Source organism: Cetorhinus maximus, chromosome 8, assembly GCF_964194155.1.
Source record: "Cetorhinus maximus chromosome 8, sCetMax3.hap1.1, whole genome shotgun sequence".
Lineage (NCBI taxonomy): Eukaryota > Metazoa > Chordata > Chondrichthyes > Lamniformes > Cetorhinidae > Cetorhinus > Cetorhinus maximus.
In genome coordinates, this window is record NC_135886.1 from 65797996 (window position 1) to 65817901 (window position 19906).

The 19906-nt window shown below is 45.7% G+C and overlaps 1 protein-coding gene across 1 annotated transcript in view; it reads left to right on the forward strand.

Annotated features, from left to right (window-relative positions):
• Nucleotides 1-19906, forward strand: part of LOC144683196 (sodium- and chloride-dependent neutral and basic amino acid transporter B(0+)-like) — an 85650-nt gene that overhangs the window by 19012 nt on the left and 46732 nt on the right. Inside the window, exon 5 of the mRNA XM_078546155.1 lies at nucleotides 19642-19780. Within this exon, the coding sequence (XP_078402281.1) occupies nucleotides 19642-19780 (139 nt within the window). The remainder of the gene's footprint in view (nucleotides 1-19641; nucleotides 19781-19906) is intronic.

Here is a 19906-nt window from a genome sequence, read left to right on the forward strand (position 1 = left end):
CTGGCAGGAAGCGCTATGTGCCTCCTGTGCGGGGGGGGGGGGGATTCCCTAAAAGTGAGAGTGCGCTCTTTCACACATGCGCACGAAATAGCGCACATCTCCCTGAGGCAAAGTGCTGCCTCAGGGAGATTGCTGACACATTAAAAATATGAAAAAAAGAAAATTCCCTAACATGTCCTCTTCATTTGACAATGTCACATGAGATGGGATGTGTTCATAATTTACATAATAACTTTATTAAACTTTTTTAAACCCTACATGAAATCTCATCCCGCTGGTGGATGAGGTTTCATGTTTTCTCTATTTGCTGCCGGGGCTCCTGGCCGACCTGCCAGCCTTAAGGTTGGACGGGCAGGTCCTTTAATTGTATAATTGATCCTGTCAATGGCCTCAATTGGCTATTGACAGGTTGGCGGGCCCGCAGCTCATTTTGCTACCTGAAAATTTAAATGGGGCAGGTTGATGTCGGAGGTTCCCGCCGACATCATCCCGCGTCATTTTACGCGTTGGCAAATGGGCCCCGCCTTCTGCTTGCCAATGGCAAAATTCTGCCCCTTGACCTTATTTACCCTATGCCAGTTTGCTTGTGGCTCAGGTAGTAATCCCGAGATCACTACCTTGGAGGTTTTGCTTTTTAGTTTAGCTCCTAACTGTTCAAATTCTTTCAGCAGAACCTCCTTTCTCATCCTATCAATGTCGTTGGTACCAACCTGGACGACGACAACTGGATCCCTCCCCTCCAACTCCAAGTTCCTCTCCAGCCCTGAGGAAATGTCCTTAACCCTGGCACCGGGCAGGCAACACAGCCTTCTGGACTCCCGCTCACGGCTGCAGAGAACAGTATCTATCCCCCTAATTATACTGTCCCTTACCACTACTACGTTCCTATTTCCCCCCCTCACTTAAATGGATCCCTGTACCACAGTGCCGTGATCAGGTCACTCATCCTCCCTGCAGTCCCCGCTCTCGTCCACACAGCTTGCAAGAACCTCATAACTGTTGCACAGTTGCAAGGGCCGAGGCTCCTCGAAAGCTACCCCCTGGGTCCCCATACCTGCTTCACCTGCAGTCACACCCTCCTGTCCCTGATCACAGACTAAATTTGAATTATCTAATCTGAGGGGTGTGACTGCCTCATGCAGCAAAAATCCAGGGAACTTTCTCCCTCCCTGATGTGGCGCAATGTCTGCAGCTCGGACTCCAGCTCCTCAACTCAGATCCTGAAGTTCCTCGAGCTGCAAACATTTGGTACACAGGTGCTCGCTCTGGATCACCTTGGATCCACATGCTGCAGCACCAACACATCACCCGTCCTGCCATCGCTATCGTACTTTATTCAATGTATTAATTAATTACTCAAGTATCCCTGCTCTTTACACAACTTATTATAATTATTTATAACATACACCAGGCTTATACTTATAGATAGCTTGTTAAGTATAAGATCGATATAGAAAAAAAAGAAAAAAGACTGGAGACCGAAACTCAACTAAAGACCTTATTTTTACTTTAAAGACTCACCAATCCTACTCACCATGCTCTTTTCCCACTCACGCTCTTTAGTGGCCTCTGACTCTTCTTGCATGCTATCACTGTTAAAAGCCACACTCCACTCACTCTTGCACTGATTAAGGCCACGCCCCTCTCACTATCTCACTGTTAAAAGCCAAGCCCCTCTCACTGTCTCACTGTAAAAGGCCACTCTCCTCTTACTCTCTCACTGTCAAAGGCCAAACTCCTCTCACTCTCTCACTGTCAAAGGCCAGTCTCCTCTCACTGCTAAAGGCCACATTCCTCTTACTCTCTCACTGTTAAAGGCCACACTCCTCTCACTCTCTCACTGTTAAAGGCCACACTCCTCTCACTCTCCCACTGTTAAAGGCCACACTCCTCTCACTCTCTCACTGTTAAAGGCCACTCTCCTCTCACTCTCTCACTGTTAGAGGCCAGTCTCCTCTCACTCTCTCACTGTTAAAGGCCACACTCCTCTCACTCTCCCACTGTTAAAGGCCACACTCCTCTCACTCTCTCACTGTTAAAGGCCACTCTCCTCTCACTCTCTCACTGTTAGAGGCCAGTCTCCTCTCACTCTCTCACTGTTAGAGGCCAGTCTCCTCTCACTTTCTCACTGTTCAAGGTCAAACTCCTCTCACTCTCTCAATGTTAAAGGCCACTCTCCTCTCACTCTCTCACTGTTAAAGGTCACTCTCCTCTCACTCTCACACTGTTAAAGGCCACTCTACTCTCATTTTCTGTCTGTTAAACTTCACTCTCCTCTCACTCACAATGTTAAAGGTCACTCTCTCACTGTAAAAGCTCACTCTCCTCTCACTGCTAAAGGTCATTCTCTCACTCTCACTGTTACAGGCCACTCTACTCTCACTCTCACACAGTTGAAAATCACTCCCCTCTCACTCTCTCACTATTAAAGGCCACTCTCCTCACTCTCTCACTGTTAAAGGTCACACTCCTCTCAATATCTCACTGTTAAAGGTGACACACCTTTCACAATCTCACTAATAAAGGTCATTCTCCTCTCAAATTCTCACTGCTAAAGATCACTCTCCTCATACTCTTTCACAGTTAAAGGCCACACACTTCTCACTCTGTCACTGTTAGAATCCACACTCTTCTCAATCTCTCACTGTTAAAGGTCACTCTCCTCTCACTCTCTCACTGTTAAAGGTCACTCTCCTCTCACTCTCTCACTGTTAAAGATCACTCTCCTCTCACTCTCTCATTGTTAGAGGCCAGTCTCCTCTCTCACTCACTGTGCATTTCATGGCTCTAGAGATCGTTCATGATGAGGGATTAACAGTGCAATTTACAGTGCTCGAGATCGTGCATGGTGAGGGGCTACCAATACATTTCACAGTACTTGAGATCATTCACTATGAGGGCTTACCAGTGCATTTCAAAGCGCTCAAGATCACACATGCTGAGGAATTACCAGTGCATTTCACAGTGCTCGAGGTCACTCACTCTCTCACTGCTTAAGGTCATGCTCCTCTCTCTCTCCCTCACTGTTAAAGGTCACTATCCTCTGAATCTCACTGTTAAAGGTCACTCTCTTCTCACTCTCACTGTTAAAGTTCACATTGCTCTTACTGCTAAAGGTCAGTCTCCTCTCACTCTCTCACTGCCAAAAGTCACTCTCCTCTCACACTCTCACTGCTGAAGGCAACTCTCCTCTCACTCACTGTTACAGGCCACGCTCCTCTCACTCTCTCACTGATAAAGGCCACTCTCCTCTCACTCTCTCACTGATAAAGGCCACTCTCCTCTCACTCTCTCACTGTTAACTTCCACACTCCTCTCACTCTCTCATTGTTTGAGGCCACTCTCCTCTCTCTCTCACTGTTCAAGCTCACTCTCCTATCACTCACACTGCTAAAGGTCACGCTTCTCTCTCTCCCTCACAGTTAAAGGTCACTCTCCTCTGACTCTCATGGTTAAAGGTCACTATTTTCTCACACTCTCACTGTTAAAGGCCACTTTCAACTCACTCTCTTACTGTTAAAGATCACACTCCTCTTGCTCTCTCACTGTTAAAGGTCACTCTCCTCTCACTGTCTTACTATTGAAGGCCAGTCTCCTCTCACACACTCCCTATTAAATTTCACTCTCCTCTCACTCTCTCACTGTTAAAGGTCACTCTCCTCTCACACTCTCCCTTTTAAAGGCCACTCTCCTCTCACTCTCTCACTGCTAAAATTCACTGACCTCTCACTGTCTTACTGTTAAAGGCCAGTCTCTTCTCATACTCTCCCTATTAAATTTGACTCTCCTCTCACTCTCACATTACTAAAGGTCCCACTCCTCTCACTCTCTCACTGTTAAAGGCCACTCATCTCACACTTCCTTACTGCCAATTTTCACTCTCCTCTCACTCTCTCACTGTTAAAATCCAGTCTCCTCTTACTCTCACGCTGCTAAAGGTCACTCTCTTCTCACTCTCTCACTGTTAAAAAGTCACTCTCCTCTCACTCTCTCACCGTTAAAGGCCACTCTCCTCTCACTCTCTCACTGCTAAATCCATACTCCTCTCACTCACTCACTGTTAAACGACACGGTCCTCTCACTGTCTCACTGTTAAAGGTCACTCTTCTCTAACTCTCTCTCTGTTAAATGTCACACTCCTCTCACTCTCTCACTGCTAAAATTCACTCACCTCTCACTGCCTTACTGTTAAAGGCCAGTCTCTTCTCACACTCTCCCTATTAAATTTCACTCTCCTCTCACTCTCATACTACTAAAGGTCACACTCCTCTCACACTCTCACTGTTAAAGGCCACTCATCTCACACTCTCTTACTGCCAATTTTCACTTTCCTCTCACGCTCTCACTGTTAAAGCCCAGTCTCCTCTTACTCTCACGCTGCTAAAGGTCACTCTCCTCTCACTCTCTCACAGCTAAAGATCACCTTCCACTCACTCCCTCACTGTTCAAGGCCACTCTCCTCTCACCCTCCCACTCTTAATGGCCACACTCCTCTCACACTCTCACTGTTAAAGTCCACATTCCTCTCACTCACTGTTAAAGGCCACTCTCCTCTCTCTCTCTCACATTTTAAAGGCCACGCTCCTCTCACTCTCTCACTGTTAAAGGCAACTCTGCTCTCGCTCACTCACTGCTAATGTCCACACTCCTCTCACTCTCTCCCTGTTAAATGCCACACTGCTGTTACGCTCTCACTGTTAAAGGCCACACTCCTCCCTCTCTCTCACTGTTAAAGGTCACTCTTCTCTCACTCTCTTACTGTTAAATGTCACACTCCTCTCACTCTCTCACTGTTAAAGGTCACACTCCTCTCACTCTCTCACTGCTAAAGTTCACTCTCCTCTCACTGTCTTACTCTTAAAGGCCAGTCTCTTCTCTCACTCTCCCTATTAAATTTCACTCTCCTCTCACTCTCATACTACTAAAGGCCACACTCCTCTCACTCTCTCACTGTTATAGGCCACTCATCTCACACTCACTTACTGCCAATGTTCACACTCCTCTCACTCCCTCACTGTTAAAGTCCAGTCTCCTCTTACTCTCACGCTGCTAAAGGGCACTCTCCGTTCACTCTCTCACTGCTAAAGATCACCTTCCACTCACTCCCTCACTGTTCAAGGCCAGACTCCTCTCACCCTCCCACTCTTAATGGCCACACTCCTCTCACGCTCTCACTGTTAAAGTCCACACTCCTCTCACTCACTGTTAAAGGCCACTCTCCTCTCTCTCTTACTGTTAAAACCACGCTCCTATCACTGTTGAAGGCCACTCTCCTCTCTCTCTTACTGTTAAAACCACGATCCTCTCACTGTATCACTGTAAAAGGCCACACTCCTCTCACTCTCTCACTGTTAAAGGCTACACTGCTGTTACCCTCTCACTGTTAGAGGCCACACTCCTCTCACTCTCTCACTGTTACAGGCCACTCTCATCTCACTCTCTCACTGTTAAAAGCCATACTCCTCTCACTGTCTCACTGTTAAAGGCCAGTCTCCTCTCAGCTCTCCCTATTAAACTTCACTCTCGTTTCACTCTCTCACTGCTAAATCCATAATCCTCTCACTCTCTAACTGTTAAAGGCCATTCTCCTCTCATTCTCTCACTGTTAAAGGCCATTCTCCTCTCACTCTCTCACTGTTAAAGGCCACTCTCCTCTCACTCTCTCACTGTTAATGGCCATTCTCCTCTCACTCTCTCACTGTTAAAGGCCACGCTCCTCTCACTCACTCATTCACTGTTAAAGGCAACACTCCTCTCACTCTCTCACTGTTAAAGGCCACTCTCCTCTCACTCTCTCACTGTTAAAGGTCACTCTCCTCTTCCTGTCTTACTTTTGAAGGCCAGTCTCCTCTCACACTCTCCCTATTAAATTTCACTCTCCTCTCACTCTCTCACTACTAAAGGTCACTCTCCTCGCACTCTCTCACTGTTAAAGGTCACTCTCCTCTCACTGCCCATATCTACTCTCCTCTCAATCTTTCACTGTTAAAGGGCACTCTTCTCTCACTCTCTTTTTTAAATGTCACACTCTTCTCACTCTCTCACTGCTAAAGTTCACTCTCCTCTCACTGTCTTACTCTTAAAGGCCAGTCTCCTCCATCACTCTCCCTATTAATTTTCACTCACCTCTCACTCTCTCACTACTAAAAGTCCCACTCCTCTCACTCCCTCAGTGTTAATGGCCACTCATCTCACACTCTCTTACTGCGAAGGTTCACTCTCCTCTCACTCTCTCACTGTTAAAGTCCAGTCTCCTCTTACTCTCACGCTGCTAAAGGTCAATCTCCTCTCACTCTCTCACTGCTAAAGATCACCTTTCACTCACTCCCTGACTGTTCAAGGGCACTCTCCTCCCCCTCTCTCATTGTTAATGGCCACACTCCTCTAACGCTCTCACTGTTAAATGCCACACTGCTGTTACTCTGTCACTGTTAGAGGCCACACTCCTCTGACTCGCTGTTAAATGCCACTCTCCTCTCACTCTCTCACTGTTAAAAGCCAAACTCCTCTCACTGTCTCACTGTTAAAGGCCAGTCTCCTCTCAACTCTCCCTATTAAACTTCACTCTCCTCTCACTCTCTCATTGTTAAAGGTCACTCTCCTCTCACTATCTCACTGCTAAATCCATTCTCCTCTCACTCTCTCGCTGTTAAAGTCCACACTCCTCTCACTCTCTCACTGTTAAAGGCCACTCTCCTCTCACTGTCTCACTGTTAAAGGCCACTCTCCTCTCACTCTCTCACTGTTAAAGGCCACTCTCCTCTCACTCTCTCACTGTTAAAGGCCACTCTCCTCTCACTGTCTCACTGTTAAAGGCCACTCTGCTCTCGCTCTCTCACTGCTAATGTCCACACTCCTCTCACTCTCTCCCAGTTAAATGCCACACTGCTGTTACCCTCTCACTGTTAATGGCCACACTCCTCTCACTCTCTCATTGTTAAAGGCCACTCTCATCTCGCTCTCTCACTGTTAAAGGTCACTCTCATCTCACTCTCTCACTGTTAAATGTCACACTCCTCTCACTCTCTCACTGTTAAAGGTCACTCTCCTCTCACTCTCTCCCTGTTTAAGGTCACACTCCTCTCACTCTCTCTATGTTAAAGGCCACTCATTTCACACTCTCTTACTGCTAAAGTTCACTCTCCACTCACTCTCTCCCACTGTCTCACTGCCAAATGTCACTCTGCTCTCACTCTCTCACTGCTAAAGGTCACTCTCCTCTCACTCTCTTACTGTTAAAGTCCACACCCCTCTCAGTCACTCACTGTTAATGCCCACACTCCTCTCACTGATAAAGGCCACTCTCATCTCACTCTCTCACTGTTAAAGGGCACTCTTCTCTCACTCTCTCTGTTAAATGTCACACTCCTCTCACTCTCTCACTGCTAAAGTTCACTCTCCTCTCACTGTCTTAATCTTAAAGGCCAGTCTCCTGCATCACTCTCCCTATTAATTTTCACTCACCTCTCACTCTCTCACTACTAAAGGTCCCACTCCTCTCACTCCCTCAGTGTTAATGGCCACTCATCTCACACTTTCTTACTGCGAAGGTTCACTCTCCTCTCACTCTCTCACTGTTAAAGTCCAGTCTCCTCTTACTCTCACGCTGCTAAAGGTCAATCTCCTCTCACTCTCTCACTGCTAAAGATCACCTTTCACTCACTCCCTGACTGTTCAAGGGCACTCTCCTCTCACTCTCTTATTGTTAATGGCCACACTCCTCTAACACTCTCACTGTTAAATGCCACACTGCTGTTACTCTGTCACTGTTAGAGGCCACACTCCTCTGACTCGTTGTTAAAGGCCACTCTGCTCTCACTCTCTCACTGTTAAAGGCCACTCTCCTCTCACTCTCTCAATGTTAAAGGCCACGTTGCTCTCACTCTCTCACTGTTAAAAGCCGAACTCCTCTCACTGACTCACTGTTAAAGGCCAGTCTCCTCTCAACACTCCCTATTAAACTTCACTCTCCTCTCACTCTCTCATTGTTAAAGGTCACTCTCTTCTCACTCTCTCACTGCTAAATCCATTCTCCTCTCACTCTCTCACTGTTAAAGTCCACACTCCTCTCACTCTCTCACTGTTAAAGGCCACTCTCCTCTCACTCTCTCACTGTTAAAGGCAACTCTGCTCTCGCTCTCTCACTGCAAATGTCCACACTCCTCTCACTCTCTCCCAGGTAAATGCCACACTGCTGTTAACCTCTCACTGTTAAAGGCCACGCTCCTCTCATTCTCTCACTGTTAAAGGCCACGCTCCTCTCACTCTCTCACTGTTAAAGACCACGCTCCTCTCACTCTCTCACTGTTAAAGGCCACTCTCCTCTCATTCTGTCACTGTTAAAGGCCAAACTCCTCTCACTGTCTCACTGTTAAAGGCAACTCTGCTCTCGCTCTCTCACTGCTAATGGCCACACTCCTCTCACTCTCTCCCAGTTAAATGCCACACTGCTGTTACTCTCTCACTGTTAAAGGCCACACTCCTCTCACTCTCTCACTGTTAAAGGCCACACTCCTCTCACTCTGTCACTGTTAAAGGTCACTCTTTTCTCACTCTCTCACTGTTAAATGTCACACTCCTCTCACTCTCTCAATGTTAAAGGCCACTCAGATCACACTCTCTTACTGCTAAAGTTCACTCTCCTCTCACTCTCTCACTGTTAATGGTCACTCTCTCCCACTGTCTCACTGCCAAATGTCACTCTCCTCTCACTCTCCTCTCACTGTCTCACTGCTAAATGTCACTATCCTCTCACTCTCTCACTGCTATAGGCCATGCTCCTCTCACTCTGTCACTGTTAAAGGTCAATGTTCTCTCAATCTCCCACTGTTAAATGTCACACTCCTCTCACTCTCTCACTGCTAAAGTTCACTCTCCTCTCACTGTCTTACTGTTAAAGGCCAGTCTCCTCTCTCACTCTCCCTATTGAATTTCACTCTCCTCTCACTTTTTTTCTACTAAAGGTCACTCTCTTCTCACGCTCTCCCTGTTAATTGCCTCTCGCCTCTCACTCTCTCACTGCTAAATGTCACTATCCTCTCACTGTATCACTGTTAAAGGCCACACTCCTCTCACTCTCTCACTGTTAAATGCCACACTCCTCTCACTCACTGTTAAAGGCCGCTCTCCTCTCACTGTCACACTGTTAATGGTAACTCTCCTCTCACTCTCTCACTGCTAATGTCCACACTCCTCTCACTCTCTTTCTGTTAAATGCCACACTGCTGTTACTCACTCACTGTTACAGGCCACTCTCCGCTCACTCTCTCACTGTTAAAGTCCAGTCTCCTCTTACTCTCACACTGTTAAAGGTCACTCTCCTCTCACTCACTGCAAACGGTCACTCTCTTCTCACTCTCTCACTGCTAAAGATCACTCTCTTCTCACTCTCTCACTGCTAAAGATCACTCTCCTATCACTCTCTCGCTGTTAATGGTCACTCTCCTCTCACTCTCTCACTGTTAAAGGTCACTCTCTCGCTGTTAAAGGCAACTCTCCTCTCACTCTCTCACTGCTAAATCCATACTCCTCTCACTCTCTCACTGTTAAAGGCCACTCTCCTCTCACTCTCTCACTGTTAAAGTCCACACTCTCACTCTCTCACTATTAAAGTCCACACTCCTCTCAATCACTCACTGTTAAAGACCACACTCCTCTCATTTTCTCACTGTTAATGGCTACACTCCTCTCACTGTCTCACTGTTAAAGGTCACTCTTCTCTCACTCTCTCACTGTTAAATGTCACACTCCTCTCACTCTCTCACTGCTAAAATTCACTCTCCTCTCACTGTCTTACTGTTAAAGGACAGTCTCTTCTCACACTCACCCTATTAAATTTCACACTCCTCTCACTCTCTCACTGTTAATGTCCAGTCTCCCCTAACTCTCACGCTGCTAAAGGTCACTCTTCTCTCACTCTCTCACTGCTAAAGATCACCTTCCACTCACTCCCTCACTGTTCAAGGCCACTCTCCTCTCACCCTCCAACTCTTAATGGCCACACTCCTCTCACGCTCCCACTGTTAAAGTCCACACTCCTCTCACTCACTTTTAAAGGCCACTCTCCTCTCTCACTCTCACTGTTAAAGGCCACACTCCTCTCACTCTCTCACTGTTAAAGGCCACACTCCTCTCACTCTCTCACTGATAAAGGTCACTCTCCTCTCACTCTCTCACTGTTAAAGGTCACACTTCTCTCGCACTCTCAATGTTAAACGTCACACTCCTCTCACTGCTCAGCTTCACTCTCCTCTTACTGTCTTACTATTAAAGACCTGTCCCCTCTCACACTCTCCCTATTAAATTTCACTCTCCTCTCACTCTCTCACTACTAAAGGTCACCCTCCTCTCACTCTCTCACTGTTAACGGCCAGTCTCCTCTGACTCTCTCGCTGCTAAATGTCACTCCCCTCGCATATTGCCTCAATGTTAAAGGTCACTCTCCTCCCACTCTCTCACTGCCAAAGATCACTCTCCTCTCACTCTCTCACTGTTAAAGGTCACTCTCCTCTCACTCTCTCACTGTTTATGGTCACACTCCTCTCATTCTCTCACTGTTAAAGTCCACTCATCTCACACTCTCTTACTGCTAAAGTTCACTCTCTCACTGTTAAAGTCCAGTCTCCTCTTACTCTCACGCTGTTAAAGGTCACTCTCCTCTCACTCACTGCTAAAGGCCACTCTCTTCTCACTATCTCACAGCTAAATGTCACTCTCTTCTCACTCTCTCACTGCTAAAGTTCACTCTCCTCTCACTCAATGTTAAAGGCCACTCTCCTCTCACTCTCTCACTGATAAAGTTCAATCTCCTCTCACTCTCTCACTGTTAAAGGCCACACTTCTCTCACTCTCTCACTGTTAAATGTCACACTATTTTCTTTCTCTCACTGCTAAAGTTCAATCTCCTCTCACTCTCTCACTGCTAAAGGTCACTCTTCTCTCACTCTCTCACTGTTAAATGTCACACTATTCACACTCTCTCACTGCTGAAGTTCAATCTCCTCTCACTCTCTCACTGTTAAAGGCCACACTTCTCTCACTCTCTCACTGTTAAATGTCACACTATTCACACTCTCTCACTGCTGAAGTTCAATCTCCTCTCACTCTCTCACTGTTAAATGTCACACTATTCTCATTCTCTCACTGCTAAAGTTCAATCTCCCCTCACTCTCTTACTGTTAAAGGCCAGTCTCCTCTATCACTCTCCCTATTAAATTTCAATCACCTCTCACTCTCTCACTGCTAAAGTCCATACTCCTCTCACTGTCTCAATGTTAAAGGCCACACTTCTCTCACTCTCTCACTGTTAAATGTCACACTATTCACACTCTCTCACTGCTGAAGTTCAATCTCCTCTCACTATCTCACTGCTAAATGTCACTCTCCTCTCACTGTCTCACTGCTAAAGATCACTCTCCTCTCACTCGCTCACTGTTATAGGCCACTCTTCTCTCACTCTCTCACTGTTAAAGGTCACACTTCTCTCAATCTCTCACTGTAAATGTCACTCTCCTCTCACTGTCTTACTGCTAAAGATCACTCTCCTCTCACTCTCTCACTGTTAAAGTCCAGTCTCCTCTCACTCTCTCGCTGTTAAAGGTCACTCCCCTCTCACTGTCTCACTGCTAAAGGTCACTCTCCTCTCACTCTCACTGTTAAAGGCCACACTCCTCTCACTCTCTCACTGTTAAAGGCCACTCTTCTCTCACTATCTCACTGCTCATGTCCACACTCCTCCCACTCTCTCACTGTTAAAGTTCACTCTCCTCTCACTCTCTCACTGTTAAAGTCCAGTCTCCTCTTACTCTCACGCTGTTAAAGATCACTTTCCTCTCACTCACTGCCAAAGGCCACTCTCTTCTCACTATCTCACTGCTAAATGTCACTCTCATCTCACTCTCTCACTGCTAAAGTTCACTCTCCTCTCACTCTCTCAATGTTAAAGGTCACACTCCTCTCACTCACTGTTAAAGGCCACTCTCCTCTCTCACTCTCACGGTTAAAGGCCACACTCCTCTCACTCTCTCACTGATAAAGGCCACACTCCTCTCAATCTCTCACTGTTAAAGGTCACTCTTCTCTCACTCTCTCACTGTTAAATGTCACACTCCTCTCACTCTCTCACTGCTAATGTTCATTCTCCTCTCACTGTCTTACTCTTAAAGGCCAGTCTCCTCTCTCACTCTCCCTATTAAATTTCACTCTCCTCTCACTCTCTCACTAGTAAAGGTCACACTCCTCTCACTCTCTCACTGTTAAAGGTCACCCATCTCACACTCTCTTACTGCTAAAGTTCACTCTCCTCTCACTCTTTCACTGCTAAAGATCACCTTCCACTCACTCCCTCACTGTTCAAAGCCACTCTCCTCTCACTTTCCCACTGTTAATGACCACACATCTCTCACGCTCTCACTGTTAATGGCCACACTCCTCTCACTCACTGTTAAAGGCCACTCTCTTCTCACTCTCACACTGTTAAAGGCCACGCGCCTCTCACTGTGTCACTGTTAAAAGCCACTCTCCTCTCACTATCTCACTGCTAAATGTCACTCTCCTCTCACTCTGTCACTGCTAAAGGTCACTCTCCTCTCAATCTCTCACTGTTAATTGGCACACTCCTCTCAATTTCTCACTGCTAAAGTTCACTCTCCTCTAACTGTCAAACTTTTAAATGCCAGTCTCCTCTCACTCACTCACTGTTAAAGGCCACCATCCTCTCACTGTCTCACTGATATAGGCCACTCTCCTCTCACTCTGTTGCTGCTGATGTCCACACTCCTCTCACTGTTAAATGCCACACTCCTCTCACTCTCTCACTGTTAAAGGCCACCATCCTCTCACTGTCTCACTGATAAAGGCCACTCTCCTCTCACTCTGTTGCTGCTGATGTCCACACTCCTCTCACTGTTAAATGTCACACTCCTCTCACTCTCTCACTGCTAAAGTTCACTCTCCTCTCACTGTCATGCTTTTAAAGGCCAGTCTCCTCTCACACTCTCCCTATTAAATTTCACTCTGCTCTCACTCTCTCACTACTAATGGTCACACTCCTCCCACTCCCTCACTATTAAAGGCCACTCATCTCACACTCTCTTACTGCTAAAGTTCACTGTCCTCTCACTCACTCACTGTTAAAGTCCAGTCTCCTCTTACTCTCACGCTGTTAAAGGTCACTCTCCTCTCACTCTCTCACTGTTAAAGGTCACTCTCCTCCCACTCTCTCTTTTTTAGGTCACACTTCTCTCACTCTCTCACTGTTAAAGGCCATACTTCTCTCACTCTCTCACTGTTAAAGGCCACACTTCTCTCACTGTTATAGGTTACTCTCCTGTCACTCTCTCACTGCTAAAGGTCACTCTCCTCTCACTCTCTTACATTTCAAGGTCTCTCCCCTCTCACTCTCTGACTGTTAAATGCCACTTTCTTCTCTCTCTCTCTGTTAAAGGTCACTCTTCTCCCACTCTCTCACTGCTAATGTTCACTCTCCTCTCACTCTCTCACTGTTAAAGGCCACACTCCTCTCACTCTCTCACTGTTAAAGACCACTTTCCTCTCACTCTCTCATTTAAAGGACCTGTTGCTTCACTCACTCTCTCACTGTTAACGTCCACGCTCCTCTCACTCTCTCACTGTTAAAGTCCACGCTCCTCTCACTCTCTCTCTGTTAAATGCCATGCTCCTCTCACCCTCTCACTGTTAAAGTCCACGCTCCTCTCACTCTCTCTCTGTTAAAGGCCCCGCTACTTCACTCACTCTCCCTCTGTTATAGGCCACACTCCTCTCACTCTCTCACTGTTAAAGTCCACGCTCCTCTCACTCTCTCTCTGTTAAATGCCATGCTCCTCTCACCCTCTCACTGTTAAAGTCCACGCTCCTCTCACTCTCTCTCTGTTAAAGGCCCCGCTACTTCACTCACTCTCTCTCTGTTATAGGCCACACTCCTCTCACTCTCTCACTGTTAATGGCCACGCTCCTCTCACCCTCTCACTGTTAGTGGCCACTTTCCTTTCGCTCTCTTTCTGTTAAAGGCGACACCCTTCTCACTCTCTCAATGTTAAAGACCCCGCTGCTTCTCTCATACTCTCTCTCTGTAAATGGCCCCGCTGCTCTTCTCAAGCACTCTGTCTGTAAATAGCACCGCTGTTTTTCTCAAGTGCTTGCTCTGTGAATGGTCTCGCTGCTTCTCTCACTTTCTCTTGCTGTAAATAGCACCGCTGTTTTTCTCAAGTGCTCTCTCTATAACTGTTGAACTTGTATGTTAGCTTTTTGTGTTTCATGCACGTGGACTTCCAAATCCCTCTGTGCTGCAGCTTTCTGCAGTCCTTCTACATTTAAATAACATTCAGCTCCTCTATTCTTTCTACCAAAGTGCATCGCCTCACATTTTCCCACATTATATTCCATCTGCCAAGTTTTTACCCACTCACTTCAGCTGTCTATATCCCTTTGTGGACACTTTGTGTCATCCCCACTGCTTGCCGCCCCACCTATTTTTTCTGACCTACAATGTACGGATTCACATTCTTTAATCAAATCAGAGAGTTTACTAAGAATCACGCAGAAAAACAAAGTTAATATTTAACAACGGCAATCGATATACCGAGAGATTGAGATCCAACAGTTCCTGCTTCTGAACTCTCTGGGAAGCAGCCTTCTCTTTTCCTGCTATGTTCTGTTGATCATAGTCTGTATATCTACTTCTAGATGTGCTAACAATGTCTTGTAGCACCTTTCTTTCATCCCTATCGAGAGATTCTTACCATGCCATTTGTGGCCGTAGTTTATTTTGGCCAATATAATTGGATCAAGTCGAGGTAATTGATAGTCCCTGGATCTCTTTGCCCAAGCTGTAAGCAATTACAGGTGCTTCCTGTTTTTCCAGAGGTTCTAAGATTCTGTTAATAGCTCAACCTTAGTAATTCTGCAGTTTCACATTCATTTTATCCTGCCTTTCTGCAAACAAATGCTAAGGTCTCCATCTTATCTCATTGTTTTTCCAGGGACAAACTCTGTTAAAACTTTTGTGTGGGAACAATTTCACAATAAAGCAAGCGTTAACTCAAACAGACTTCAATATATTGGTGCACGGAACATATAATTAGTTCTGTTAGTTGAACTGTTCCATCTTTCACAAGCATAAATTATATTATAATCTGTAGCCCCTGCAATGAATCGCATCGGAAATGTGGGCCCCATCCATCTGCATAACTTCTTCTTTCCGGTTTGGCTACATGTAGTTTTACACACACATATTCCAACATTGACAAATTGATACTTTTCAGTGAAGCTGACCATCATGCTTTGCAGGCCAACGCTGACATTATATTTTCTTAACAAGAATTTTACAGAATGAATATTATGGACAAAATCTACTAACCTCAACAAGAATGTGGTGGAGGCAGTTTCAAGTGAGGCATTCAAGAAGGAATTGGATTCTTATCTGGAAAGGAAGAATATACAGAGTTGCAGGGAAAATGTGGGGGAACTGCACGAGGTGGATTGTTCATTTTGAGAGACATCACAGTCATGACAGGCTGACTGTCCTCCTTCTGTACTGTAACAACTCTGTGATTCTGTGTGTTATTACTAAACTGTACTCAACAAAAACATCATGCAGGCCCCGGTGTGCTGTGCTTTCACATGCAGGATATGCAGTCGTGTGTCACTGAATATCTGCACCTTCAGGAATTGGAAGCCGTTTCCGTTGATGTAGCTTTCTGGGTTCTGAAAGGGAGCTTCAGTGTGACCTGTGTCTGCAAATCGCTCCAAGCAGTCTGGAAAAGCCAGTAATTCTACAGTTCAATACTCTCATCCTTTGCTCCACGACAGACATTCCCCAGTTAATGAACTCTCCAGCCCCTACAGAACAGTATTAGTGTCATGTCAAATGCTGTCCCTCACTAACCCCTGACTAATCCAAGGTTCTCTTGTGGATTTCTTGTGGACATTTCACCTCATTTCTCTATTTCCTTAGTTCTGATGAAGAGTCATAAGGACTCGAAACGTCAACTGTGTTCCTCTCCACAGATGCTGTCAGACCTGCTGAGTTTTTCCAGCTATTTTTGTTTTTGTTTCAGATTTCCAGCATTCGCAGTATTTTGCTTTTGTTCTCTTGTGGATGTCTGGAAGGATCGGGACCTGTGAAATTCGTGGCTGTAATTTCCTTCACTTCCATTGTGAAGGGTCTGCAGTACATGGGCCAAAACTTCAAGGGATCAGTGGCGGTTGATGGTCTCCATTTTGAATCACTAATAACAGGCCAGGGAGAGAAATCATGAGCCCTCCTGCTTCTTCTGTTTCCAGGCCCCTTATTCACCCCCAACCCACTTTAACCCTCGCACTCAATCATACATGATATTTTTTTCCCTTTCAAGATTCACCAATCAATTCATTAAACAATCACAGAAAGGTCCTAGTAAAATGATAACGTCCATTGTTGGCATCTGGTTATGCAGCAAGGGTCATTAATATTAAGAGCTGCAATGGTATAATGCAGTGTTAGTTTGTGTGTGCCCTATAGGTGATCTCATCGTGTCGATTAAACAAATCAGAGGGTGCAAATTGTATTTTAACAGCATTGTGCAATATTGTTAATTTTTCAGGAACGTACCCCATCGGTTATTAATAGCACTGTGCAGATTATCAGTGATTTCCTCATTAACATGTTCTGCGCATTGCACGGTGACAGTAAATTCATATTTGGGGGAAAGATTCAATACTTGAAACACAGATTAACTGCAGAAGATCTTTTCTATTCTGTAGAAGAAGTGGAAGACTTCCCCCTGTCTGGGCGCATGATATTATTCAATATAATTATCATACAAGGGGTGTAATTAGATTCTATTTTATCAATAATCTCACAGTGCAGAAAGATCAAATGACTCGTGAGCAATAAAGTGGATTGATTGAACAACATAGGTTTCACTGTCAGGGAGAAGCATTGGAGTTGATTGTTTCCCCTTCCCCAAAAGCTGCCATACAAATTTTGTTGTACACTGTGAATTCACAACCTATCTGGGGTGAATCTAGGATGGAGTAGAGATTTTTTCAAATCTATCTTTAAGCAATCTCCTAGTCACAAATAGGTATTTCGTTCCCAGACTTTGCCAGAGTGATAAAACAGATGATAGTGAGTCAACAACCTTGTTTTGCAGCATGCTCAGTTTTTAATTTCATTCATTTTGCTGAGGCCCAAGATTCTCAAGTCTCTGCTACATTAAAACATGTCATTAGAACTGTGTCTACTTTAGGGCATAATGAAAATTTAGACTGCTATTTGTATGCTGGTTTAACTTCAAAAGTAAATTTTGAGAAGTGTACAGTATTTAATTTTGTGGTAGTAAATTTTAAAAGTGACTACCCCACCCCAACGCCTACCTTGCCACACACACTCCACCCATGCGCCCCATCCCTCCATCACCGCCATCCCCCAATGCCCCACAACACCCATCCCCTGTGTGCGCACCTCAACCCAACTCCCCAGTCCCCCACCATACCCTGCTTTCCCCCACCCTCCCCAACCCACTCCCCCAAACCCCCAACTTCAGTGCCCCAACACCTCCACTCCCACTCCCAGAACCCCCACAAAACCTCGAGCACACACCTGCACACAAGCACACACATACCACACAAGCACACACACTTTCACACACATACACACACACAGAGCACCCAATTGGCTCTAACATGATTACAAGGTTTTCACTTACTCTGTTTCAAGCAGGCAGTCGACCATGAGCACTCTCCTGACAGTTGCTGTGAATAAGAACTGCTATTTCACCTTTTAAAAGCTTTGTGCATTTCTTTCGAGCTTTACAAAACAAAATCGGAACTACAAAGCTGCCTGGAGGTTGGAGGCAGCAGCGCAGCAACTGGCAGTGAAGCTGACCTGAAAGACCAGCTTTAAAAAAAATATCAAAGCTGCCAGTTCCAATTTTTTTAAAGTTGGTCTTTCAGGTCTGCAGCTCTGGCTGCTCAGGATGGACACCAAGACTCTGTTTACAATACCAAACCTACTAGACCCAGGACCCTGGTGCTTGGCACTGTCTCCCAGGCCCTGAGTAACCCTGAAAAGCCAGTTTCCCTGGCCTCTCCAGGAATGTCAGTCAAGGTCTGCATACTCTCTCGGCAGAGTATCTGTGAACTTAATGCAGTCTCCTGTCTCAGGTTCATGTTCCCCCTGTTCCTCCAATACAGGAAAATGCAGGGGGTGCACCTCTAGAGTGAGCCACCTTTAGTTATTCACTCATGAATTAACTGGATAATGGTGCCGGAGACATGGTGATGGCTTCAATTTGCTTCATGGTCAGCTGATTTGTGTTTGCTTCAGGTGAACACACATCCCTGTACACCTGAGAAACCTGAAGTGATGTTCAAAGACCAACCCCAAACAGGGACAATTAGAGAATATTTGCATCTGAAAGCTGACAGCCTGGTCAGGCTTGTAGGCATAGATTCATTCAGACAAAAGGTTGGATGGATGGATGTAAAGAGTTGAGGAGATTTGGGCTGATTCTATTTTTGCACATAATTCACTGATGCACATAATTCCTGATGTTGTCAACCAGGTAATTTGTTCATATCTGATCCCAGGTCTGTGAGCAGACACAGGGAGGAAACTTGAGGCCAAGAAATGTAAAGGTCAACCTGTGAGACAATAAACATTGTAAAGCATACTGTACATGGACATGACACAAGGGGAGGCTGGAAGATCTTATATGACCACAGGGCGATGGGTGACAATGGGGATGATGTGATACCAATGCGTTTGTGCTACCACCCACATTGTCTGTGTTACAGTGAAGGTCATGTGTTACAATGGGGGTCACATGACACTTGAGATCATGATTTAGGATGGGGGTTGCATTGAAGCTCTGGTGAAAGCTAGAAACCCCACAGAAATTCTCCCATCATAGTTCGTGTTTTTTCAAATATTGATGATAATTACCACTCTTTACAGAAACTGGTTATACTTCACAACCTTAATCTGGTTTAATGATTAGCAACATTCAAATACCTGTCAAATAAAATTTCCAATAACACACAGGGTGAGCACCAGAACTCGACTGTGCTGTGAGTGGACTGTACCTCTGTGCTCTAACCCATCTGTAACCTCAACCATGTAGTAAAAAGGTTTGGACTGATTCAGTCAGATTGTGCAGGGTTTAATGATTGTGGCAGTGGGCCTGTCCACTGATTGGAGAGCTAGTAGCAACCGAAGCATGACCATTCCCAGACTCCCTGATGCAATTAAAAGCCATTCAGGAACTGACCAGGTTAAGGTTCCTGGGTCCGACAGGGTGGATCTGACTGACTAGGAGCAGTGGCCACTGTCAGTACTGCAGGAGGTCTCAGGATAAGGAACAGCCATGGAGCCCCAGAATACAGGGAAGTAGCCAATTAAGGGCCTTAATTGGACTCTGGGAGGGAAGTGGTGCCCTCAAGCCTTCACAACCCTAACTTAATTGGGGGGAATTGGAAAGAGGACGTGTTCTCCACTTTAAGGTTTCACACCCCATTATACACCCATATGGGGGTGGGGTTAAATACACCCAATGAAAGACTGGCCCTGATTATATCACTAGAAGTGACAGCATCGTTCCAAATGAAATGTAATTCTAAAACACATTCCACATTTTCTAGATCCGCTCTGCAATCTCACTCTGGATGGTGGATATTTTGAAATCGTTAACACAACATGGCTGCATGTAAACAATGGAACTTGTCCAAATGGATCAGAAATTAACGTTCCTCACCAGGGCCCAAGTGAGCAATACTGGGAGTAAGTACATAACTACAGATAGAGGCACCTATAACCTGCACAACTGTACCAGTAGCTTCCTCTCGGGAAGGTTAGTCGGATGAATGTGCTGTTTAATGTATGAAAAGCTGTTTGATTTAGATAGAG